Below are 25912 nucleotides of genomic sequence, written 5' to 3'. Positions count from 1 at the left end.
ATGAAGAAATCAAAGCCATATTTAGATCTATGAAAAAATGAAAAAAATCTATGAAAAAATCACTACTGATTCGATAAAGGCAAACCAGAACAATGCTGAGATATCGTCTCACGCACACCAGACCGGCCAAAATGACAAATATCGGAGGGGACGCTGAAGCACCGTTGGTGAAACTGTGAACCCATCCCACCAGTGTGTAGAGCCATTAGCCGTTGAATCCCAAGAGGTATAATACTGTGTCTACCTGTAGACCCGCTCTATTTCCCAAGGAGAGCCGGGGAAAAGGCAAAGAACCTCTGTGTTCCAAGAGATCCATAGCAGTTCTCTTCGTGGTGACAAAAAACTGGAAATTGAGAGAATGGCTGGACATTTGGTAAATGGTTGTGATGGCATACTACTGGGCTGTAAGAAATGACAAGCAGGCTAATTAAAAACCAAACTTGCAAAGATCTACATGGGATAATGAATAGCAGAATGACTAGAACCAAGAGAACGTCATATCCACTTGCAGATATTATTGTATACAGAATACAGATTACTGGAAGAATGACTTGTGGGTGTCACCTCCAAAGAATGACCTGAAAAATGGAAACTTGGAAGACATCATTCATGGGTACATATCTGTTTGCCTGGTGATGCCTTCTCTGATGTGGGGCGGGGAAGGAGGGCCCAAGATTCTAGGAAATACATTCTAGTGATTAAAAAACAAACTCATAAAGAAAGAAAATGCTTAATTGGAAGTCAGTGAAAACAAAGACAATTTTTTTTTCTTTTCAGTTTCATGAAATCTTAAGTCCATGTTAAGAACCCTTGCTGAAGAGATCCCAGGCAGTCAGTATATGAAGCAGCATTATAGCACCAGACTGGGTAACTGCCGTGTTTTAATTTACATGCATCATTCCGAACCTGGACCAAGTGAATTCACAAAGCAAGCAAGAAAGCAACCTTAACTATACCATGAATGTGAATCTCGGGGCCTGAAAATATTTGAAGTTTTAAGAGTTCCACCTATTATTCATTAGGCACTTGGACTTCCCAAAATGTTCTCCATCAACTGCTACGTTCTCCTCATGGCATCCTTGTGAGGTAAGTAGGGCTAGAGTAGCATCAGACCCATTTTCTATGAGATATTTCATATTTTCTTCTATTTTTTCATTCTTTTAATTGTATTGCTTCTTGACGTCTCATGAAGTCGTTAGCTTCTCTTTGCTCAAATCTAATTTTTTTTTATTTTTTTTAAAACCCTCACCTTCTGTCTTGGAGTCAATACTGTGTATTGGCTCCAAGACAGAAGAGTGGTAAGGGCTAGGCAATGGGAGTTAAGTGACTTGCCCAGGATCACACAGCTGGGAAGTGTCTGAGGCCAGATTTGAACCTAGGACCTCCTGTCTCTAGGCCTGGCTCTCAATCCACTGAGCTACCCAGCTGCCCCTCAAATCTAATTTTTAAAGGATGAATTTCTTCTGTGATCTTTTGATCCTCCTTTTCCATTTGGTCAATTCTATTTTTTTTTATGAAACTCTTTTCTTTGGATTTATGTGCCTCTTTTTCCAGTTGACCAATTTTGCTTTTTAAGCTACTATTTTCTCTTTGCATTACTTTCATTTCTTTTTCCCATTTTTCTTCAACCTGTCTTATTTTTGAGTTCCTTTTTGAGTTCTTCCAGCGCTTGAGACCAATTTCCATCACATGTGGTTGCTTGGATCTCAATGTTTCCTATTGAATGTGTGCTTTGCCCTTTGTCTCCATAGAAATTTTCTACAGTTAAGTGCTTCTTTTGCTGTTTGCTCATTTTCCCAGCTGTTTTTTGCCTTTGGACTGGAAATTCTGAGAACTGATGATTCTGCTTTCTCTGCCCGTGGCTTGCAAGGCTCAGCACTGTGAGCTATTTTGCCTTGGGGCTAGGTTTTCACTACAGGCTTGAAGGTGGTGCCAGGGCCTGGGACTTCAAGGGGTGGGTCTGGGGTGGGGAGTGCTCTGTTGTTGCTGTAGCCAAGATCCTGGGATCCTGAAGTTTGCCTATGCCCGGGCTCAGAATCTGGCACAATAGGTGGGAGGGGTGGTTGGCCAGCACTCCTCTGTGTGCAGTTTTGCTTCTGGTTCCCCCATATCCCATGAAAATCGACTTGCTACCTGCCTTTCAAGTTGTATTCTGCAAGAACCTCCTTACTCTATCTTGCTGTTGGTTTTCGACTTCTGTCATTTGGAGGTGCTTTTTAAAGATTGGTTTGGAAGGGCTGTTGAGTGATTTAAGCTTTTGCTGCTACTAAGCTGCCATCTTGGCTCCACCCCGTCAGCCCCATTTTTCTAGACAGGAAAACAGAGGTAGTAGGTAGTTCAAGTGCCCCGGCCCGAGTGTCCCTCTCCCTTCTTCACCACACCATTTTACGTGACGAGCCGGAGCTGGAGTTCAGACTGTCTCTCTGGAGGAAGGCCCATGTTTCTGAAAGATGGACTAAAGCTAAGGAAGTATCTTAAGGGCTGGCAGCCTTTCCTCATGTGAAGATTAACTGCTCAGCACAATTCCAGGCTTTGCTTTCTCTGGAAACTCCACTGCATTAGCTTTCTGGATGCTGAGCTCCTATTGACATGCAGATATTTGTAAAATATTGGTTTCTGCTGAACTCTTCCCAGCTTTCAGGAACTCCAAGAGCCAGTTGGGCAGGTTTGGTTTCTCTGGCTGAGTGGAAGTCCATGTCGGGCCTCATAGAATGGAATCTAGTTGGGGTCTGGCTTCCAGCTCGATTGTTGCCTAGAGCCAGAGCAGAGAGGAAGGCAGAATGGCAGCACCATCCTCGTGTGGCATTTTGGATTGAAGGCCATAAAGCAGTGATTCCCAAAGTGGGCGCCACTGCCCCCTGGTGGGTGCTGCAGCGATCCAGGAGGGCAGTGATGGCCACAGGGGCCTTTAGCTTTCCTATTCATTGCTATTCAAATTTTTTTAAAAATTTATTTCCAGGGGGCTGAGGAAGGTTTCTTCTGGAAAGGGGGCGGGAGGCCAGAGAAGTTTGGTTAATGGGCTTTTTAGGCAATGAACTTGGCCACACGTGGTTAGTAAGCAGAGCTTCGAAAGGTGGCTTCAAAGAAAGCAACGCTTAAGACATGGAGCTTATCTAAGATACGCAAGATCATGTTGAGAGGATTTGAGGTCACCTTCCAGAGATCACTGCCACACACCCCGCCCTACATACACACAAACACACACATACACATGCGAACTTTCTTCAAGATGCACACTAATAGCTAAAGGGGCAGAAAGGAGTTAGTTACATGGTGAGATATGGGAAGAAAACTAGATCTCTGTCCTTCGTAGCTATCTCCTCAGATCATAGGATTTGTGAGTTGGCGAGGACCTCGGCAGCCATCTTGTCTAGGCCAAACCCCAAAGCTCTCTGCGCTATGATGTCCTGGACAAGAGTGGTCTAGTCCATGCTGAAGAACTCCAAAGAGGGAGAACCAACCGCACCGGGCCTTTCTACTTCTCTACAACTCGTCGTTAGAAAGCTTTCCCCGGTAATATTAAGCCCAAATCAGGCTCTTTGTAACCCTCCCCCAACCAATTGCTCCTAGTTCTGAGGCCTAAAAGAACACGTTTAAGCTTTCTTCTTCACGTCTGTAGCTCTTTCAAGACTGGCTATTCCCACGTGACTACTTAAAGAACTCTTAGTCCTAGTCTTGGACTGTCATTTTCTACATGTCTGACACGGGGTTAAGAGCCCATCTGCTTTGACACCACCCGCCCCCCTCTCATTTAACAGAGGAGGAAACTGAGGTCCAGAGAGGGAAGAAGGGGCTTAATCGTGTTCTTCACAGTAACAGGTTTCAAACGCAGCTTAACTCCAATTCTCTCCTGTAATCCAGACAGCCAGAGATGATGGTGAAACGTGTGAAAATCGGGGTTCGGCAATGAGCGCTGAGCATGTCACGTGCCTTGCTATTTATTCGGAAGTCCCTGGCGTTCAGCATCACCTCCCCAGTGACCCTTTCGCTCTGGTGCCTTGCCAGGACTCTGTGCCGTTTTCTGATTTGTCCAGTGTGGTCACCGAGGAATTCTTTTTGACTTGGGGAGCTCCTCAAGCATAAGAGAAGAGTTGTTAGAACCGAAGGTAGGCATGAGTTCAGGGACGGAAAGGAAGGAGGGGCCAATCGTGAGGATTCGTTCGACAAAGATGAACTTTAGAGCGTCCCGTTCTGCTTTTTGTCAAACACAGCTCTTCAGTCACTGAGGCTCAGGCCACGTGTGAGGGTCGCTCCTGCCGTGTTGTCTTTTGGGGGGTGATTTGGCAAAATTCGAGAGCACAGTGGAAAGAAAAGCAATTTTAATTTCCTGTATCACCCATGAGATGCAGCCAGAAGCCAGATGTCTAGAAATGAGGATGTGGCCAGCAAGAGTTTTTGGCATCATCTCAAGCTGCTAACGCCCACAATTCCAAGAAGTTCTTTCCATGTAACAAGCAACACAATCAAATCTTTAACAAACTTTTGATCATTTAGGTTGCGACTGTAAACAAAGAAAAAATGGCAAACAGGTTCAAGCTCCGCTTTGTTACAGCCGCCTCCTGCTTGATCGGGAAACCCTGGAAAGTGTGGCTCGCTAGCCCCTCTTCTGAGGAAGGGAGACGCCTCGAGACTCGGTGATGGTTTTGCTGCCGCTGGCTTTTGAGGTGATCTCGTGCTGCCGTTGCTTGGTTGGCTAGAGAGCCCCCTCACCCCTACCAGCCCAGGGGAGGGCCGCACCATATGTTGCCATATGGGGAGCTGCGAGTGCATGGGCCGCCCTGCCAAGTGGCCATTTTTGTGTAAACCCTTCTTAGCTCCATAAAGCCTTTGTTTAAGAATGCCTGGAATCAGGATGCAGTTGAAAAATGTCCCCTTCACACAGAGCCCATGAAATTGGTTTGGCTGGGAACATGCCACGGTAGACTGGGGGAAAGGCTGTGGCAGCCCTCTCTGTGACAGCTGAAGACAGCTTGGCAGTGGAAGTGCAGGTTGTGCTCCATCCCAGGGCGGGGGGGGGGGGCTTGAGAATGGATGTCACCCCACCCCAGCCCACCCCACCCCAGCCCCACTCTCGCTTGCCGCTCACACTTGTGAGGCTTTATGGATGCACTTGATCCTCTAGAATTACCGGATGGATTTTTGGGCTCTGACCTCACTGCCCTGGAGGCATGGGAATGTTGCATCTTCAAGATGCCAGGGTATGGGCAGTAACCTCCTCTTTCCCACATTTCCAGGCCAAGCAGCTGGGAGCGGTACCCAGCGGTGCTTTCCCACTGACACTCACTTGAGTTCCCATTCCAAAGAGTCGCTCCAAATGGAGGATTTGGGGCTCTTTCCTATCTATGGCTGAAGCACACTGATTCTTAAAAGAATCCAGGTTCCCTGGAACATGTCCTTTCGGCCTCTCCCTGCATCAGCAGCCTGGAATGCTCCCTCTCACAGAATAGGAGTCCAAGGTAGGGAGAGACCGGACAGCTTCCTCCTGCCGTTGCTGGCCTGGGCACTCGGCACCTGGCAAAACCCAAACCTGGACCCTTCCCGTCGTAATCCTTCGGCAATCAGACGTGGGGGCAGCTACGCCCCTGTTTACTAACAAGAGTTCCCTTTTGAAAACTGCCTTCCATAGTACCGAAACCTTCACGGGCCACATAGCTGCCCCTCAGCGAAGCAACCGAGATCCACATAGCTCCGCAGGGCAGCGGCAAGAACTTTTCAGAGCCCTCTTTTAATGAGCTTCAGAGTGAGTTGTTCAGGGTCTGAGGCTGGCCTAATTTACCATTGCTTTCTCCTGCTCATGTTCTAGCAGGATTGAGGACCCATTGGAGACTTCCATCCTGTTCTTGGCTCCTCCTGCCAAGAGTTATTCAGAGACAGCTGTTTGGTGCCAAAACAATTGAATTTTTCTGCTGCTGGATCAACAACTTGAGATGATCTCACCCGAGCCTCGGCTGCCTTGTCGATTATCCACTGAAGCCGTGAGCTAGTTGCCTCTTTCCCACCGTGCAGCTGGGTCCCAGGATGCTGACAGGAGAAGTTGAGGCCAAGCAGAAAGGGGCTGTTTCGCTATGATTAGTTCTCTCCAGTGTTCCCTCTTGAATGGAACGTGGCCCTCTTCCCTCTCTACCCTCTGCACAGCCATCAGTTCTGATAAGTGGGAGCTAACTAACTTCACTACTTAAAATCTACGAAAGGGGGCAAATGGATGAACAGGGAGGGCTTCTCTTAAAGGAACCGTCCCTTCCCGGGCTGGCTGGCTACCACTGGAAATCCAGGGCTCTGCAGAAGTAATCAATTGCATTCCAGCACGAGCCTTTCCTCTTACACAGAACACTAAACAGATGAGCTCTACCTCATTAATCTGTGGGTCACAGAATTCCCTGGTCGGGGCCATGTGGCCGCTGGCCTAGGCTGTCAGAGCTCCCTGCATCTGTTTGGCTTAACGGTTAAATACAGGCCACATTTTCCTTTGCGCCAAGAAAAGAGCCTCTGTGAATGTGCTGAACTAGCAAGTTGACAGGAAGCTTCAGCCACAATCAGAGCTCCCCAGGGTTGCAAGTGTGTCATGATGGATACACTGCACAGGCCACAGCTACTTCTGGATGGCAAGTGGGAAAAGTCTTCCTAAGCCGAGAGGCACACGGGAGCCAGCAATCCCACACATCCGTGGGCATGCCCTCCAGGAAGGTCGACGCCAAGAGGGCGAGGGCCACCTGGCCCCGGAGATTCCGAGCAGCACTCTTTGTGGCAGTCAAACACCAGAAACCAAGCGGGGAAGGGTGAAAAGCACTTACGACTCATGACAGGCACGCAGTGCTATTGTGTTCTTCAGACGACTCTGAGAAACCTGGGAAGATCACTCTGAACTGATACAAGGCAAAGAAAGAGCAGAAAAGCGACACTGACAGTAAGAACACAAAGTAGACCCAGCCCCCAAAGAGCCAAACTCAGATCAAGGCAGTGCCCAAGCTGGCCTCTCCCAATGGTGAAACGCTTCTCTCTTCTCATTAAACACCTGGAGGACCACAGGCAGCAAAGGAGACACACACACACACACACACACACACACACACACACGGGTTCTGAGCCATGCACATCGGCGGGCCTGTCTTTTTGGATCAATTCTACTTCGTTGCTGCAAGGGAGGGTGCCGTGAAGGGACAGTATTCGCAGATGAGGACAATGTCAAAAACAGAACACCCAGAAGTGATGAGGCTCTCGCTGTGTAGGAAAGCTCGGGAGCCACACACTGGCCCTGAGCACAGATACCTGCGACGGTACCAGGCTTGACCAGAGGCTCTGAAGTGGTGTCTCGGGGCCGGCTGCCTCATCCGTCAAAGCTTTCGGGGAGACGTGAGAAACAAGAGCAAATCTGTACTTGAAGAAACCTCACGGTAACATCTGGCGACAGAAACCCCAAACTGTGCTCTCGGCTCTTGGCAAACGGCACTAAGGGAAGAGCCTCAGATGGAAGAAGCAGCACTGCTAAGGGCCTCGCTCTCCCTGTGCCCCCCCCCCAAGGTCTGCCTGGTCTACGGGCTTCAAATGGACAAAGCTGAAGAACGAGGAAACGGAATATTCCTGCAGCTCACTGCTATTTTACCTGGGCAAGGGTTTTCTGGGCTGCTACTGGAAAACCTCTTTTAAGAGCGCCTATGCTGCCTCGTGACTGTCAGGCATTTACACAATAATTACATATAAGAACTTCCCGGCGCTAGAATTTGATTTGTGAAACCTTGAGCAATCGTTCTAGGAAGGGTTCGGGAGCGAACCTTCCGGTGTGCGGGACGGATGGAATGGCATCCACGGTCTGCCCATCGTTGAGCTGCGGGAGCAGCTGTGCACACGTGTGAGCGTGTGTACACGTGCATGTGTGTTTGTTGGGGGAGAAGAGGCACATGATTGGAAGTGCCAGTCAACATGCTTACCAAACAGGAGAAGTGAACTCTGGTCATACAGGACGACTTAAGAGAAGGGGGACATGGCGGTTATGGTCTTCCTGCCCAAAGTGGGAGCAATCAGTCTGTGGGCCAAGGAAAAAGCGCCTGTCTGCCATCTTTGGCACATCTGATATTATAACATTAGTATAGTCTTTGGGGGTATTTTGGGAAATGGATTCCATCAGTCGTAGCATTTAGTCCAACACAATTCAGGCCTGAGTTGTTTGCAGGGGAACAGAAAGGGAGAGTTGAATGTGGATAAAATAAAGGGGAGCAAAATGCCCCCTGAGGAGTGAATGAAATGGCTGGTGGCTCTGTAACCCCACTGCTGGGCGCCTGATCTTCAGAGGATTATAAAGGAGAATTGATTTTGACTGTAGCACCTTTGGGTGGTGACACCTTCGAGGAACCTAGGGGAGCTTTGGGGGTTTATGGGATTGCCCGGGGGGGGGGGGTCAAACTTGCCTCAGAGAGAACTTTAGTTTAGGGCACATGGTTTCCCTGGAGAGTCTGTGACAAGCCCAGTCCAAATGCCTGAACATATGTAGAATTCTGGGAAGCTTAGTGGGCATGGGCAAGGGGAGCGAGTAATCGAGTCTTTGTGGTTTGTACTGTTGCACCCTTACTTTCAGACAGCAGCCGAGACCTATGGGGTCTAGTCGATACTTATTCTTGCTCTTAAAACTGGGACTCCAGTCACAGAATCTCAGGGATCCGCCCAAGTATGTCTCGTCCAACCAGATGAGTCCGTGCCTGCCTGAGGACCCCCTTACGACATCCCCAACCCTGCTTTTGGTTAAGGATTACTACCCAGGAGGAAGCCACCCCTTCTCGGGCCGTCGGTTCATTTCTGCCCAAAGACATTGATCTGAAAATGGCCTGATGTCTGCGACTTGCCCCCGCTGCAGGGAAGGTCCCGCCCTTTCCCACATGACAAGCCCTCCAACCACCCAAAGACACCTGGCAGCTCTCCACTAAGGTTTTGCTTCTTCTCATATCCTTTAATGAATCAATTTTCAGATGGCGTTTCTTTCAGAAACACTTCAGAACTCATTCTTTGCTGCTATTAACAAAGAGAACTGATTAACAGTAAGCCTTCTGCAGGCCAAGAGAAAGCGGGCTAACATTTCTGCTTTTCATATGAGTAGCATGAGCAGTGGGCAAGCAAGCTCTAGAAGCGGGCCTCCCTGCATACATGGAGAGGTCACATCAAGCAGCATCCTGGGAGCAGCAGGGAATTTCACACAAAGAGAGGCAAGCGAGCTCCCCTTCCTCCCCCATCCCCTTTACAGGGAACAGCAAAAGTCGGGAATCCTGCTAAATGCTTTAACAGGCACACGGGACCACCTGCTATGACAAGAACTCCCCTCCCCCTGATCTGGGGAGAACCCCATGGGCCTTTTTGGCTTTCCTGTCAGAAAACCAAGTAAAGCCTGAGTCTGTAGGTCAATAACGACCTCCAAAAGGGTCAGGAGGAAGTGGAGGGGGCCAGGTGGGCCAAGAGGTTCCTTGCAGAGGTTTTAGTGATGGCTAAGCTGGCTAATCATTAGTTACCAAGTTAAAAAAATAAAGATCTTATTAAAAAAAAGAAGGAAAGGAGATGGGACAGGAGGGAAGGAAAAGGAAGAGAAGAAAAGAAAAGGGAAGAGAGGGGAGGGGAGGGAAGAGGAGGAGGAGGGAGGGAGGGAGAGAGAGAGAGAAGAAGAAGAAGAAGAAGAAGAAGAGGAAGAAGAGGAGGAGGAGGAGGAGGAGGAGGAGGAAGGAGAAGAAGGAGGAGGAGGAAGGGGAGGGGAGGGAAAAGGATAGGGCAGGGAAAGGAAGAGCATTCTCCTATGGCAATTTTCTTTTACTCCTTCATGAAATCTTTGCAATGTAACTTCACAAAAGCCTCAGGAGCAAGCTCTCCTTCTAGAGAAAATTCTGTAGTGCAACAGGTTAGCTGAGAAGGAAGTCCCAAAGAATGCGTGATTATCAGCCTCATTCCCACATGGGAAATGCTCAAGTTGCTGCACTGGGTGAACAGAGAAGGGGTCCCATCTTCCAAGTGTCACATCCCCAGCGCAGTTCTGAGACTTCAGTTGAAAAGTATGGAATCGGGATCTTGGTTCGCCATCTGGGCTATGTGCTTCAATACATCCTTTTTGGTAATAATTCCCAGGAGCCGCCTAAAATTGGAATAAAAAACTCAAGATAAAAGAGCTCCAGCAGCAGTCCAGCCATCCCTGGCCCTGGGTTCAGTGGCACAGCGCTCCCTAGCCTAGCCTATTAGCGGAAGGGGCTCAGAAGGGTGCTATGGTCTCGAATCCTCTTTTTAGCCAGGACAAATACCTTCTAAAGGCCCAAACATGCCCTTGGGCATCGGAGAGGAAGCACAAGCAGCTCTCTGTGCTCAGGTCAGAGTACAGTGATGCCCATTGTTCCCACTCCCGGTTCTTAAAGACAGATGACATCTAGCCATGAGGACAGTTTCCAGACCAAACGTTGCTTTCCATCTCTCTCTGCACGCCTCATGTTCTCTGGCGTGACCACTGAATAGGTAACAGGAAGGCAAAGTCTTGGCAGCAGGGGAGTACTTTTCCAATAAGGATTCAAAGGGAGCTCCTCTGCCGCCACCATTTTGGTGGGATGCAGGAAGCATATATCTTGGGGCCAACAAATACTGTTACCCTTCCAGACCTCCTCTCAGCTCCGGTGTGTTTGCCCAGATCCACCGCTCCCCTCTACCTGCCTCAAATCTTTGATCTTTACCCTGAAGCTCTCACCCATTGTGTGTGACCAGGCACTGGCGAAGTCCCAGCTTTCGGAATATGTCCACCACGATCTCCATGGGCGTTTGGTCTGTCACTGTGAAAGGGCTGAGGTCCAGGATGTTGCGAAGTTTGAGCGAAGGTGGGGCATGAGGAGGCAGCGGAGGCGAATGATCCGTGAAATGAATGATGGATGTGCTCACAATGCCATCTTGCTTCTTCCGAGCATTTTCTATTTGAAAAAGGAAAAAAAAAGTGACGCACGTATAATAAAATGGTGGGAGTACTTTTTCCATCCAAGTGGCCCCCCACACATGTGGCTTCCCTCCAACAGTTTCATCATTTCTTTGGTAAGAAATATCCTAGAATCAGAGATTTAAAGCCACGAGGTGCCTCAGTGGCCAGAGGGGGCAAACAGTTTGCTCAAAGTCACATGGGTACAAAGAAGAAGAATCGGGATTTGATCTCCAGAGGCTTTTCAGACTCCAAACCCTGGCCTTCTTCTCCTGGACCATGCTGCCGGGATCTTACGCTTCCAAAGCCACTAACTCAGACTGGAAGTGGGGTCATTCAACACTTATTTGGCCCCTACTATGTCTTGGTGCTAAGGGACATAGAAAGATCTTGGTTAAGACATTGCCCCTAGGGCAGGTAGGTAGCACAGTGGATAAAGTGCCAGGCCTGGAGTTGGGAGGATCTGGGTTCAAATCTGGCCTCAGAACTTTCCTAGCTGTGTGACCCTGGGCAAGTCACTTAACCCCCACTGCTTAGCCCTTACTAGGGATGTAGGGCACAATGTAAAAATTGTGTCTAAAGGGCTACCTGAGTTCATCGGAGGAAGGGAGCTTATGTGGTTGTTGGGGTGAGGGAAGTTTCACAAAGGAGATGGTGTGTGATCTAAAGGCCACATAGGTAAAGGGGTAGCAATCAGAAGAACAGAGAGAGGTGAGGAAGGGGAACAATCACCAGCCCAATGTGCCTAGACCACATGAAGGGACAACGAGAGAGGAAAAGGAGGTTGAAGTCAGACGGGACGAGCTCCTGAGGCTTTTTGAGAGGAGAGAAACAGACAGAACTCATGTGTCTGTAAGCTTTAACATTTATGCGACCACCCCTTGAAGGAGGTGTAGTAGGAGGATGATTATCCCCATTTTACAGATGAGAAAACTGAGGCTCCGAGAAGGAAAATGACTAGCCCATGTTCACACAGCAAGGAAGTGTCAGAACTAGGACTCAAACTCAGCTCTTCCAACTCTGAATGGTACATGGCCACATCATACTGTCTCCATCATTACTTAAGAATTAAATGACACCAAAGGTCAGGGTAACACAGTAACAGATAGTACCTGCATTTTCACTGTGTCCTGGGTTCCAATTTGGCCATTTTAGTCCTTGAGTGCTACCTTAGGGTGCTGTTGGGTGTCGGGGGGGGGTCCCTCTATTCAGAAAACTCCCATTCCTAAACGTTTACCACATCGTCCCTGAACAAAACGCCTACTTAGGAGAGAGCATGTTGTCAATGAGACCATGCAGCCCTCTCGGCCCTTACCAATGGAAATGATGAGGTCTCTCCTGAGGACAAATCCCACCAGCCTCTGAGACTCTCGAGACACAACCACTGGGTAGCCACTATAGGTGGTCTCACTGATCAGTGTCTCTACATCCTCCACGGTCATGCTGTCCTGGGTGAGGACCATGAGCGTTGGGTCGCTTCGACGGGGTCTCATCACGTCCATCGCCAGAGTCTTATGGGTGAACTCTTCTTTCGCTTCGAGGAAGGGGTATCCATTGAGGCGAATGTGGGCATCATAAATGCCCTCCCGCCCAATGGCATCTGCCACCCACTTGCTGGTCATAGCCGCGGCCATTAGGGGCACGATATACTCCAGGCCACCCGTGAGTTCAAACATGATGACAACCAGGGACACAGTCATACGAGTCACTCCACCTGAAAAGTCGACAAGCATTTATTAAGCACCTACTGTGTGCCGAGCACTGTGCCAACCACTGAGGATACAAAGACAGTCCCTGCCGTCCAAGAGCTGCCATTCTAATGGGGGAGACAGCATGCAAACAGCCATCTACATACAAGATCCAGACTGTAAATGGGAGGTAATCTCAGAGGGAAGGCCACCTGCAGAAGGTGCGATTTGAGCCGAGTCTCGAAGGAATCCCGAGAAACTAGGAGGTGGACGTGAGCACAGAGAGCACTCCAGCCAGGGCAGAGGCATAGCCACAAGGAACACTGTATCTGAGGAACAGCAAGTGGCCTCGAAGTACACGGAAGGGAGTGAAGCGACAAGACTAGAAAGGTCGCAGGGGGCAAGGTTGGGAAGAGCTTTACAGGCCAAACATGCGATTTTATATTTAGTCCTGGAGGCAACGGGGAGCCACAGGAGTCTATTGAGTAGGAGGTGAGTGCCCAGTGGGGAAGGACAAGAAGACACCAGCACGATGCAAAATGTGCAAGTCTGTCATGGATCTTTTCCAAGAGCCCATCCCATACTGACGGGTCATCTATACACTGCAGCCCAATGAGGTCACACAGACCCCGAGAAAAGGATCACGCTCAGGTTATCGAGGACCTCCCAGACCCTTTCTAACTAGAAGAATCCGATCGATTCCTTAAGGCAATGTCTACACATCTAAAGCTTGAAAACCGTTCGTTCAACAGCCTGCCCTGGCTTGCCACCTTGCTTTCCATGACATTACAGAAGTAGAGCTTAGCGGTAACCTAGCCCTACCCTCTCGTTTCACAGAGGGGAGATTGTGGCCCGGGGAGCAGCTCCCAATCCTGTGGCCTGTCCACCGTACCGAGCCGCCCCCTAGTGTTACCTGTGGGTAACCCGAAATCCTCAGCGCTTGGCCCCAATCAACGTGGACCCTTACCTAAGCAGGCAGCCGCACCAACCATCGCATAAAGGCCAGGCGTGATGCAGTCAGCTCCTGGGCTGCACCAGCCCCTGAAGATGGGCCAGTCATGGTGATAGAAAGCTAGCTGTTCTACGCCCACGCCCAGGAGTCTTCCTGCTATGGCACCAACAGCCATGCTTGGAATGAAGAGACCGGAGGGGACCTGCAGAAGGAGGAGTGGGTGATTAATAAGGAATGACGGCAACAATGACAAGCAGTCTGTACCCACATTCAGGGAGAGAGCTGAGCAGCACCAGTGCCCCAGAAAGGCATTTTCACCAAAGTACAAAGCTAGTTTGGAAGATGCCTTCCAATGCTGTTGAATCTCTGGGATCTCCTGGCTAAATGCCTTGGCTTGAATTGGGAGCCGTCTCCATACCAGAGAGCTAGCTAGAGGCCCAAACCATGCCCGTATGGTAAAACACTCTTGTCTGAAGAAAAAGAAAGACGGGGAATCGCTGTCACGTGCAGACATTTTTCTGTCTCTGATTCCTGAGCTACGATGGCCACACGTACGCCCCCTGCTCACATGAGGCTGTTCACATTCTCTGAGCCAGAAGGGACCTCGGAGGCCATCTAGCCCAACCCAGCCCTGCCCAGCCACCGCATCTACAACACCCCCAGCAGGTAGGGATGGCCATGATAGAAATGGCTCCTGGGGTCCCTTTTAGCTCAGAGAGTCTGTGGTCAACAGAAAATGACAGAAAAATTTGTATCTGGTTTTGGAATATCCTTTGGGCCTTCCATTTGACTATGGCTGGGCTTCACTTCAAACTAAATAATGAAGCCACGTTGTAAAAACCAACTCCGGAAGAGATGAAAAGCCATTCAAGATTCCTTACCCGCTCCCACCGCCCTCCATCCCTACCCTGCTTGGCTTTCCATTCCACGACGGGGATGAATTATATCATCTCGGATGATGTTCTGGACTGAACAGAGCTGCTCTCTCTAGTACTATTTTGCCTGGCTTGCATTTCCCCAGGATTGGGGGCGGGAGGGGGGGCGCGGGCAGGCCGCAGACATAATTCAGCGTCGATTTGGTAGAAAAGGCCTTTTCTCATGGCTGGACTTAAGGAGGGGAAAGATTGCTGAAATTTTTCCCTTTTTGTTTCTTTTGGAATATGAGTCAGGAAAGGAGGTGAGGCTGTTTTCAAAGGAAGGGAAAATGAAGGCCCACTACGCTGTCTTCTGCCGAGCCACCAGTCGATCTGGCCCGCTTATCGGGTATCTAAAGACAAACAGGAAGTGTGCCCATTAACACACCGTCACACCAATACTGCTCAGCTACAAAACGCGCTAAACGACTCACAAGAAATCCCAAAGAGTGCTGTGTCCCGCCCTTTCCAGGAGCTCCAGAGCCAAGCGGAGCACATTATTTGCTTCACCTTTCCTAAGAGGTTGGCTTTGGGTTTCAGAGTCAAGTTGGGAAATATAGGGCGAAGAGGTGGCATTTTCTAGGAAGCCCAGAGACACACGAACAAAGGGCGTGGGCGGCAACGGAGAGTGGTGCCCCCCCTCCCGAATGTAAGGGGCCATCTTGGCAGAGCAGGTAACAGATCTGTCAAGTGACAACGAGGGTCCCTCACCTTCATCCCAAAGGTGAAGATAGTGATGAGAATCTTCATGACGAGGGCCAAAGAGAGCTGCCACATGGCTGTGTAGACCCCTGCCCCGGCTGCCCGGTCTGGCAGCTGGTCCCCTTTGGTGGTATTGAAGTTGCTCACATAATCACAGAGCTTGGAGGAGTCCAGGAGACCACAGTCGTTGAAGAGCTCAGAGATCAGCTCGCTGGTGCTCATCCGTGTGTACTCATTGGGGAAAGCCAGGATGCCGGTGATAGCTGTCACGATGAGAACTTCCAGCACTGGGTACTTGCCCAGCTGGGTATTCTTGCGCTTGCGGCACCAGGCGATGTTGCCCCGGATAAAGAAGGCTCCCCAGAGGCCTCCAAAGATCCCCAAGAGCACAAATGGCACCAGCTCCAAGAGATGCCACGGAGTGTGAAACTCTACGTAAAACAGAACCAGCCGGCTGTTCCCAAAAGGGTTGATGGAACGCAGAGTAAACGCCGCCACCAAAGCAGCGAAGAAAGATCGCCACAATGTTTTGAGGGGAAAGTAATAACTGACCTGCAAGGGAAAAGAGGAGAAAGCCCAATCAGGCACCCGAGCATCAAGGGTTTCTGTGAAGAATACAAAGAGTCGGGAGACGAGGAGCTGCCCCAGGCCCGAGACTCAGTGCCTGGGCCAGTCAGTTCCTGCCGAGAGTGCCAGGAGGCCGAGATGCTCCGTGGCCTCGAAAGCCATGGAAAGCCGAGGGCCTTAAAAAGTTCTGCTGCAGACCGCTCACATTTGCTTTACCTCTTCCAGGCTGAATAACACTCCACCAATGGGAGCTCCAAAGGCCACAGAAACACCCGCCGCCGCTGCTGCCGACAAGACCTACAAGACCAAACAAACACTCGGCATCAGCTACGTGATTGGTGCACTTCCTCACTTGAACCTCAGAGTGAAAAGATAAAACTGCTCCTACTACCACCATCAGACATATCTCCCATCTCCCCAATTCAGTTTAATCGGACCCATGCAGGCGCCGTGTGAGAAGTGAGGTTTAACCCTGATCGATTATAACCTTCCACATTGGAAAGTGTCCGACTGCTGACAACCTATTAACCGAAGAGCTCGAAGCACCGAGAGGCTCTCTTCTGCAAGTGAGGTGGCTGTGGGAATTGTTCTAAAAGGGTCTAGTGCTTGATGAGCCCAAGAAGCTGGGAAACGAGAATGCTAGTTCGGTGAAAGAGACGAACAGCCCGTCGCCTCATGCCAAGGCCCACGGAAAATTCCAAAGCGCTCCGTGATCCAAGGACAATATAATGTGAGGAGACGGCGAGATGCCGAGGGGCCTCTTTTCAGACTTTATTAGCTGTGTGAGCACAGGCTCATAGCCTCACCACCTTAGCCTTATTTTCCTGATCTGTAAAATGGGGAAAGGGGGTAACGCCTCAGACCTCTCTGTCACAGGGAGAGTTAATCCCATCTTCACACTAGGAGGTTCAAATGCAATGATTTGTGTTTGGGCCTTGGCAAACCTCAAAAGCCCCTCATGACGGGGCCACAGACATTTGCTTCTTTTTGAAAAGTACCCTGAACATGCGAGGAGACAGGGAGCCACCCGGTTGCATGTCAACTTGACAGGAAGGCTCCCGTTAGGTGCCCGGGGGGGGGGGGGCAGGGAAGATCTCCGATTGGCCCTCTGCCAGGAAACCTTTTTATCTCGGACTTGGAATAAAGGCACGAACCACAGGCTTAAGGAATCTGCCGGGGCCCCAAAGCCGAGAGGAAAAGGTAACACACGAGCTGACGGAATCGGGATCCGAAAAGGTCTCGACAGACTCCACTCCTGGGCTGAGCACATACTAAGGTGATGTTGCTTCCTATTCACTTGAGAGTGTGATACTTGGTCTCAGAAGATCAACTTCAGAAACAGAAGACGAGGGAGGACCAGTGGCTCCAAAGGCCCCAAAGAGAGCAGAAGGAAGTTCAAAGAGTGGCCGCAGGCAAGCAGGGCCACTTTGTTTCTATCGGCTTCAACGTAGTATACATTGAAACCAAAGACAAGCGATGAGCTACTAAAAGCAGCTACAGTTTCCGATACAATCCTCCGCTTCTGTTCTCCTTCATATACTGTGATGGTCAGGCTCATTGCTCTTTGAATGTGCACTAAACAGAGGGGGGGAAAGACAAAGCAGCGAGAAGGGCCTTCGGACCGTCCCCTAGGAAGATGGGCTGAAGGAAGAGAAATCGTGAAGTCGCGTTAGAGACGGTGCTGGAGGGACGGGAAGGGGCTGCCTTCCAGTTTGGGACGCAGCATTGGTTAGACTTGTTCTACTTGGCCTCAGAAGCCGGAATTAGGAGCAAGGAGTGTCTGCCTCTCCCGGCCTCACCTTCCCCCTCATTACACTGCTATCACCTGTACAGCTTGTCAAAGCTTAGGGCTGGACAAGCCCTTAAAGGCAGAGGGCTGAGTTCGACGCCGGCTTCCGTCTTGAACAGTGATTAGCCACGTGGCCTCTCTTAAGGGCCTGTCCAGCTCTCCCCTCTGACCCATCACCCATCCCAAGTCTGGCCTTCACCTGTGGCCCCATATTAACGATCCAGTATGGCCTTTCCTTTCCCCATACCTTCTTGCTTCTGGGCCATCTGCTTTCTAGAGTCCAGGGAATTGGCCTTGTAAAGCCCTGAAGGAAAGCTATGGAGACGGATCGAGCTGGGGTGACTCGAGTTGAGTCCGCCATCGTCCCATCTTGGACGTGGTCGGAAGGGACCCGAGAGCTCCTCTAGACCAGATGGGTGCTCCCTGTGGGAACCTCACTCAGGCAACGCCTCGAGCATTTCCAGTGACCTGCAGGAGGCTTTTCCGTCCAGAGGCAGCCCATTTACCAGCCCCCATTTTTAAAAAGTGCCTCCCTGTGCCTTCGGTCCTTGGGACCGCCACAGAGCAAGGCCCTTCCCTCTTCTGCACAAGGCCCTCCAGGGTCTCAAAGGCTAGGGGCAAGCCTCGTCTAAGGGTTTTTCTCCAAGACAGCAGGCAAATCCACGGGCTTTTTCAGAGGGATGCCTACTACTTGGATTTTGCCATTTGGTCATTTCTTTACCTCTCGGCGCTTGGCCTCATTCTTCCTGTACTTGGTGAAACAGTGGCACAGGATGTTTCCACAGCAACACGCCACATGTACGAGGGGGCCTTCTTTGCCCAAGCTCAGGCCAGAGGACACTGCCAGCACCAGAGTGATGGTTTTGATGATCAGCGTCCACTTTCCCAAATAGCCTCGAATGATGAAACCACTCAGAATGGTCTTAATCTGCAAGCAGAAGCATAAGAGAGGTCGCATAGTCCCTGGGCCGATCTTGGATATACGACAACGAGTCTCGAAGCACTCCCCAACTCAGGAGCGTCCCCTAGACGCTGCCCACCCGAGGCTGCTCTGACAAATCCCCAGGCTCCCACATCCCTCTCGTGACAGACGCGCCAGCCAGCAGAGCAGGGCGAGAAACCTACTGATGCGGCTATACCTCTCCCTGACCTTCAAGGGCCTGGGAGAGACGATAGCTAAGGGTCAGTCTGCCGCTGCAGCAACTCATCCTCCCTGGCACAGGCATTTCTCCAGAGGCTCGATGGATTCAGTGTCGTTCTAGGCAACCAGCGTTTGGGGAACAGAATCAGTCTGTGAGGTGGGGCCCCACTGTACTTTCCTGCAGTGGGTGGAGGCTGTTTTTTAAAGAACATGCTTTGTTACCCCAATCCCACTGGAATGACTGAACCGGGGGATTCTGAACAGGAGAACGATGAGGACATTCAGATTGGAACTGGTTCTCGATGACATCAGTTGGATCGAAAAGCCAACTCTCATACTCTCTCTGTCGAGTCACAAAAGCAAATGTTCAGGGCTAGCCTAGTTTCCCCTTGGCCTACTTGGGGCCAGAGAAGTCTACTGGTTTGGGCTCAATCAGGGAAGGTACCCTCAGTGGCCCGAGCAAAACAGCCTCGGGAAGGCCAAACTACTGGAGAGAAACAATAGAAAATCTTCCCGCAGTTGAGTTTGGAGACGGCCCACCAGTGTATATCATCCGCTCCAAGAACATAGCTTGCGGAGGGTTAACGAAATATCACAGAAGGAGAACAAAGATGCTAATGAAGTGCCCGCGTCTTGGAGAACAATAGATTCCAATTTCTTAGGCCTCTGGACATTCTGAACATAAGCAGCACGGCACATCGGAAAGAGCTGGGCTCTGCCCCTGTCCCGCACCGTGTGTTCCCCATACCCTCTCTGGGCCTCCCTCCCCCCCTGCTCTGACAGACGAAGGGCTTGGACAAAGGGCCGCTGAGGTCCCTGGCAGCTCCAAACTGCTGTCGTCCTCCCCTAGGATGCCAGCAGAGGACTAAAAGCACCGCGGCGTCCATACGTTGGATGACACGGGCCCCGGGGAGCAGGCTCGGGAAGCGAGCCACGGCTTCTTGGCGGAAGGGAAGGGGGTTTTGACTGTTCTCGGGATGGAGACTGGTTTACCGTGGAAAAGAAGATGGTGGACGTTTTCTTCCATGTCTCCGAAGCAACTCACCTCAGGGATCCCAGAGCCACAGGCATAGGGCGCAAACACCCTGACAAGGGAGACGGCCAGAAGGGCAAACAGGAGGGCCCAGAGGACGTACATGAAGTAATTGAGGATGTAGGCGAAGGCTCCCTGGAACACAAACACACACACAACCCAGAGTGAGGGAGAGAGAAACAGAGAGGGAAAGCTCACACTTGGACGAGGTTGTCCCAATGAGGCGTGAAACTACTTAGAAGAATGGATTTCGGGAAAGGTCATGAAGGAGACAGGATCCACATGAACTCTCAGGAGACGCCCTTTCCAGAGTTGGAGACACGAGTGCAGAAACACACTGTCAGCTCATTTGGTGAAACCATTAGCTTGCCACTGAAAACAAGATGTTTTATTACAGTAAAAACAACTTGGGCTGTCAATGAACAAGAGCTAAATAATAGGCTCAAGCCCCTTGGAGGGCCTCTTAGGGTGTTTCCACTTCAGAGCATGGGCTGGGGGCCCAGAGAACATCCCTGCTCTTGTGGGGTATGTGGAGAGGAGAGCTGATCTCAGCCACTCATCAGGAGCTGCCACCATCACAGGAGGGTGGACGAGGAACTTAGTATACGACGGAAGCACACTGGAATCCTGGGAAACTGAGACAGATGATAGGATTATTTATTTTGGGGGGCAGATTCTCTTGGTGCTAGATTTAGGCAAGGAGATTGCTTATGAAGTCACTGCAATAACAGGTGTGGGGGAGGGCATTCAGGCTCACGCTAGGGGGGAGGGAAAAAGAACAAGCATTTCTTAAGCCCCTACTGTATGCCTGGCACTCTAAATAGGATCTCATTGGAACTGGTCATAGAAAGCTGAAGAACTGGGAGGAGAATTAGGACTAAATTCTCTCCTTCATAAAGCTTGCTGATCCGGTGACTAGGGAAATAGGAGAAACTGGCCCTAGCATGGGCACGTTTTACTGAAACGGCATGGGCGATAGAGAGCTGGCAATGCAGGGCACTAAACTGCGGCAACATCTCAGCTGGGTCCCCTTTTCTTATTGGGACTAGAGAATCCCCAGTTTCCCAGGATGAACACACGATCTGGTGTCACTGGCTAAGGCCTGGCAAGGGCGAGGAAGAGACGTGCCCGTCACCTGGGCGGCACACAGGTGGGCTTTGTCGGCCAGACATTACCTACCTCAGACTTGTTGATGATCAGTTCAGACCAGCTATTCCACTCAAGGCACTTGTCTCTGTCTTCAAAAGTGACTTGCTTCGAATTCCAGCAGCAATGTTCATGGTTAAACCAGAAGCCCCTCAAGCAGACGCCCTCTTTCAAGTCGGTCATCCAATGAGCAGAGATGTCTATCAAGCCAGCTAGGGAGCCTGATTTAGGGGAGGAAAGGCCAAGAGCAAAGAGCATCTCTCAAACTTGTTTCCTTAGTCTTTAGGACCCATTTCATTAACAGAAGACAAGTCGAGAAGAACCAAGAGGCTAAGCATAGGTTTGTGTGTGTGTGTGTGTGTGTGTGTGTGTGTGTGTGTGTGTATCACTTTATTCTTCTGAACGTGACAAATGACAGCAAACATGAGCATTCTGGCATGCTTCTCTAACCATGGATAGTTTGGTCCTTTTTTCTCTAAAATATATTGAGTATAAGGGGCAGCTGGGTAGCTCAGTGGATTGAAAGTCAGGCCTAGAGACAGGAGGTCCTAGGTTCAAATCTAGCCTCAGACACTTCCCAGCCGTGTGACCCTGGGCAAGTCCCTTGACCCTCATTGCCTACCCATACCACTCTTCTGCCTTGGAGCCAATACACAGTATTGACTCCAAGATGGAAGGTGAGGGTTTAAAAATAAAAATAAAATAAAACAAAATAAAGTAAAATAAAATAAAATAAATAAAATATATTGGGTGTCCAGAAAGTCTTAGTGCATGCAGGGCACTAAATTCCAAAGTCATCCTACTTGTCTGTGTTTCCCTCTCACCCTCATCCTGTGCCTTAAAAAAAGACCTGTTGCCACTCTCCTCCTCTTGGTACCTTATTGCTAGCGGCACCATTCTGGTACAGGAAATGGATGCCAAAGAGAGGCATCCTCCATTGCAGGTTGCCGACCCCTGCTCCACTGGCTTTCCATGAGGACTTGGGTGCTCTCCATCTCCTTCTCTACCCTCCCCAAAACCATTTTGCTGGCCCCTGGGATCATGTCTGCTTATTTGCGGTACCTTCTGCACCAAGGTCACCCTCACCCTCCAAAGCTGCTTTCTATATCATCCTCACCAACTTCTACATCCATTTCGAACCTGGCCAACTCCAGCCTCACAATTCCTCAGCCTGTGTTGCCTCCATTGCCCTAGAACCATAGCCCGTATTGACCATGCGTGAGCTCGGACCCGTTCTGGACCAGGCCGCCCTTATTTGCCCTCGTAAATGGAGAAATGAATACTGTGGCTCTCTGCTCAGTCTGCCATGAGTTTGGCAATTGTGATGGTTTCAACGCAGAGTCTCAGCGCCTCTGGATATGCTTAGGAGTTTGTTCTGCTACACAGATAGGGCAGTAGGAGTCCCTGCCAGCACTGTGCCATACCTCCCCCCTTCCCCACCAGGAGAGACCCTGCCTGGGCCACTGGTGAGCCCAGTGGTCATTTTTGCTCCAAGTTGTCTTTAAACTAAATCCAAGCCAGCTAACCACTTGCACAATGGGAAGAAGCAGGTTTCCCAAGAGCCAGGGGTTCTTCATACCTGCTAGGAGCCCAATAAGCAGCATCAGCAGCCAGCCGGAAAAGGCATCACTCACACGGTGAATTAGGGCCCAGGTGGACTCTTTGCTTTTATTGGTGATCTGGAAAGAAACATTCCACGGCAGGGATTACACACTGAGTGGGTGTGACCCACTCGCTCCCTTGCCTTTCTGTCACTCGAGTCACACACTCACTCAGACGAAGCAAGCTTGCTGTGTCCTGGAAAGGCAGACACAAAAGCCACCCTTGAGACCACCAATTTTCTCTAGATATTGAAGGCTACCTCGATGGACGTGCTTACAAAGCACTTGCCAAACAGGAACCGAGTCGACCGTTCCCACTTTCTGATGTCCCTCACCCTTGTCAAGACCAATTGTGACTCCTCGATGCCCATGAACTCCACCAGCTCCGCTGCTGGTCTGTACTTCTCTCCCTATCTTACTTTCTTCTCTCTGACTTCCTATATGAACAGATGCAAAGTGAAAGTGAGAAGAACCAGAGCTCACTGTGCATGCTAACTAACAGTAGTGTTGTCACAATGGTCAGCTGGGAAAGATTTGGCTGCTCTGATCAATACTGTGTGTGTGTGTGTGTGTGTGTGTGTGTGTGTGTGTGTGTATACACACACATACATCTATCTATACAGTTTTCTCTCTTCTGTGATATGGCCAATGTGGAAATATGCTTTGCGTGATTTCACGTGTATAATTGCTATCATATTGCTTGCTTTCTCAGTGGGTGAGAGAGAGGGTAGGAGGGAGGGAGAGAATTTGGGACTCAACATTTCAAAAGAAGAGCATGTTAAAAATAAATAATAATTCTTTTCAAAAAGATCACAATTTGGCACATTTGTTGAACGTTTTCCTCCTGCTTGTGCTGATCTGTGATCCCAGGCTCTGAAAACTCTCGAGCCTTTGTAGAACACTATAAACACACACCAACTGTTTCCAATAAGTTGGAAAATCTGCAATGTTCAAAACCAGGCCTGGCATAATCATTTGGAATGATAAATCGTTGAGATCATTTGCCAGTGAAAAAACCAGCACTAAAATGGGGAGGCTGAGCATATGCTCGAACAACCACAGAAAGGACTACGGGCCTTGAATGGTCTTTGACGCGTGTAAAGTCACTCCATTGTTTTCCGATCACTGGCAAACCGGCAGGAGCTTCTTATTAACAACCATTGAGCTGCCCTAAGAGCATGGCTCCATTTCACTGGTGCAGGAGTGAGGGGCCTCCAAACCCAAGGTGGACGCCCCCCAAGCAGAGATGTTGGTGAGGCCACTCAGGCTTCGGTATATACCCAACGGGCATTTCTCAAGCACCTCCATTGGGCAGAGGGCGAGGCTAAGTGCTGGAGAAGATGTATGTTTTAGAAGAGACACCATCCTGATGCTGAAGGACCACACTGGCAGAGGCGCACCTCTAATCCTCACTGTCCAAGCAGTGTATTTGAGGAAAAGACAGCAGAGTGCTAGGTGAGGCTCAAAACGGGAGAACACAGCCATCGTGGGGGTCTTGGAGGAGAATCCAGGGAGGCTTGTGAGAGAAGTTTCACTAGATGACAGCTGAGTTTCCTGTCATCTGTCAGTCAACTCAAGGAAATTTTTTAAATGTTATCTACCCAAAAAAGGTGACATATCCTACGAAAGTGTCTAATTCCAAAAAATGTTCAGAAAACATGGGGTACTTAATTCCAGTTTAACACAGTATTAAAATGCTTTATGGGGTTTTCAAAAACCACTATTCCCCCATTCATTAGGAAGCACTCCACAAACAGAACATTTTCAACACTTGTAAAAACCCACCATTCCGATATCACCTCTGAAGAAACTGAGGCAAGGCCCAAAAGTTACCTAAAGCACCTGGAAACCACAGCAGAAGTAGCACAAAGACAGTAGGGATGGGTGGTTTCTGAGCTCTCTCAGTCCCATCCATTCCACCACCTTCAGGTATCCATGTCAGTCATATATGCTCCAGGGTAAAAAGAGGCATCGTCAAGTATGAGTGACTTACAGCAAAATTCTCTCTCTCTCTGTGTCTCTGTCTTTGTCTCTCTCCCTTTCTGTCTCTCCCTCTGTCTTTCTCTGTCTCTCCCTCCCTCTCTCTATGTCTCTGTCTCTCTCTCTCTCTGTCTCTGTCTCTCTCTCCCTCTCACTCCCTCTCTCTCTTTCTCTCTCCCTCCCCCATTCTCAAACTTTCATCTATTCCTATGTGTGTGTCCACCAGCAGACCCCTTATCCCAGACATCCTTGGCCATGACCTGCCACCGTGGCCTTACCTCTCGGTGCCTGTCTCGGTCTCTGGATTTCTCCCTCACCCAGTCAATTGTATTGAAGTCTTCATAGGTTCCCACTCCCGGGATAGGTTCCTCTAAGAAGTCCATCATCTTATTTGGAACATTCACCCCTTCTCCATTATATGACATGAACTCTGCATAAAAGGAGTAAACATACACATGAAACACACTAGTTAGTTTCTCAATGAATCAATAAGTATTTGTTATGTGGCTCCCGTGTCCATAGCACTGTACTAGGCACTGGGGAGCCAAGTACAAAGAGGAGCTTGCATTCAAAATTCAGCATTCCCCTTTTCTTACTAAACACCAGCAAACCAGAGGAGACCTTGGACAATCTACATATTCCTTGCGTCCACGGGGGGAGGGCGTGATAACAGCTTCAACTCAGATATCAGAAGAGGGGTCTCACTCTTCCAAGATTAAAAGATCCTGGGGAATTTCCCACCACCCACGACCTCTTGCATCCTCACTCTTACCTTTCCTTGCTATTGCTGAACCATGAACCCCTCCCCACTTTCACAGTCCTTCTCCCTGACTCTGACTTCATTTGCTTTCACCACCCAGCATCGCACCACATGGCCTGTCATAATCTATTATTCCAGACTCATTGGACCTCTCCACCCCGCCAACCTTTCATAGACTCACCCTGCAAATCCTCAGCCTTGGGCCACTGCCCAAATCAGATCATCCCTGGGAAAAGTGACAAAACCGAGAGGAATCCACACACTAGGAATTCATGATCTGACAACTCTTACTATTAGGTCAGCACTCTTCATCAACGTTTCTCGGTGCCTGCCCTCTTCCAGCACTGCCAGCCACGGTTCCAAATTGTCACCCCACCGTGCTCCCAGCACTCAGAGCTCATGCTCCAATTCTTCCTGCATCACTGAAAGGCCGAAGCCATCTGACCAAGCTTTCTTAGCTCCTGCTCTTTAAGTGCCTCTAATTTTTCATCATCCGCCCCATCCTTTTCTCCTTCCCTCTGGCCATGGAAGCAGCAGTAGCCACTAGTGCCCATCCCATTCTCTCCTGCTCCTCCAACAGGGCCTCACTCCAGTAGGCAGCAACTGTCCATCTTATGGAATCTCTCCTTCACCACTGGCTCCTTCCCATCCGCTCACAAACCGGTTCAAGTCTCCTCAATATCGACAAAAAAGTTTCCTCTTGACTCTCATAGCTCACATA

General features: G+C 49.8%; 1 protein-coding gene across 2 annotated transcripts; it reads right to left on the bottom strand.

Annotated features, from left to right (window-relative positions):
- Positions 1-9684: 9684 nt before the first annotated feature.
- Positions 9685-24861, bottom strand: CLCN5 (chloride voltage-gated channel 5). 2 transcript variants are annotated; one of them, XM_044682958.1, is made up of 11 exons: positions 24710-24861; positions 22430-22529; positions 20884-21071; positions 19717-19839; positions 18252-18458; positions 15958-16038; positions 15184-15726; positions 13574-13760; positions 12234-12632; positions 10700-10916; positions 9685-10102 (listed from the first exon to the last, which is right to left on the bottom strand). In XM_044682958.1, exons 1-11 carry the CDS (start codon positions 24854-24856, stop codon positions 10012-10014), a joined length of 2283 nt encoding a protein of 760 aa, XP_044538893.1. In that variant the 5' UTR covers positions 24857-24861; the 3' UTR covers positions 9685-10011. The 2 variants fall into 2 exon arrangements, with proteins under 2 accessions (XP_044538893.1, XP_044538894.1); XM_044682959.1 differs by lacking the exon at positions 15958-16038 and having other exon boundaries at positions 24710-24857.
- Between the last annotated feature and the right edge of the window lie 1051 nt (positions 24862-25912).

The sequence above is a fragment of the Gracilinanus agilis genome, chromosome X (genome assembly GCF_016433145.1).
Source record: "Gracilinanus agilis isolate LMUSP501 chromosome X, AgileGrace, whole genome shotgun sequence".
Taxonomy (NCBI): Eukaryota; Metazoa; Chordata; class Mammalia; order Didelphimorphia; family Didelphidae; genus Gracilinanus; species Gracilinanus agilis.
This window is presented reverse-complemented; position numbering and strand designations above follow the sequence as displayed.

What these genes read in the sequence shown, in the direction of transcription:
- CLCN5 (XM_044682958.1), bottom strand. Translation starts at nt 24,856, where the DNA reads ATGTCATATAATGGAGAAGGGGTGAATGTTCCAAATAAGATGATGGAC. An exon ending in ATGAGGCCAAGCGCCGAGAG is followed by an intron (nt 16,039 to 18,251) that starts GTAAAGAAATGA and finishes TTGGTCTTGTAG; the next exon opens with GTCTTGTCGGCAGCAGCGGC. An exon ending in TGTTATTCAGCCTGGAAGAG is followed by an intron (nt 15,727 to 15,957) that starts GTAAAGCAAATG and finishes TTTCCCTTGCAG; the next exon opens with GTCAGTTATTACTTTCCCCT.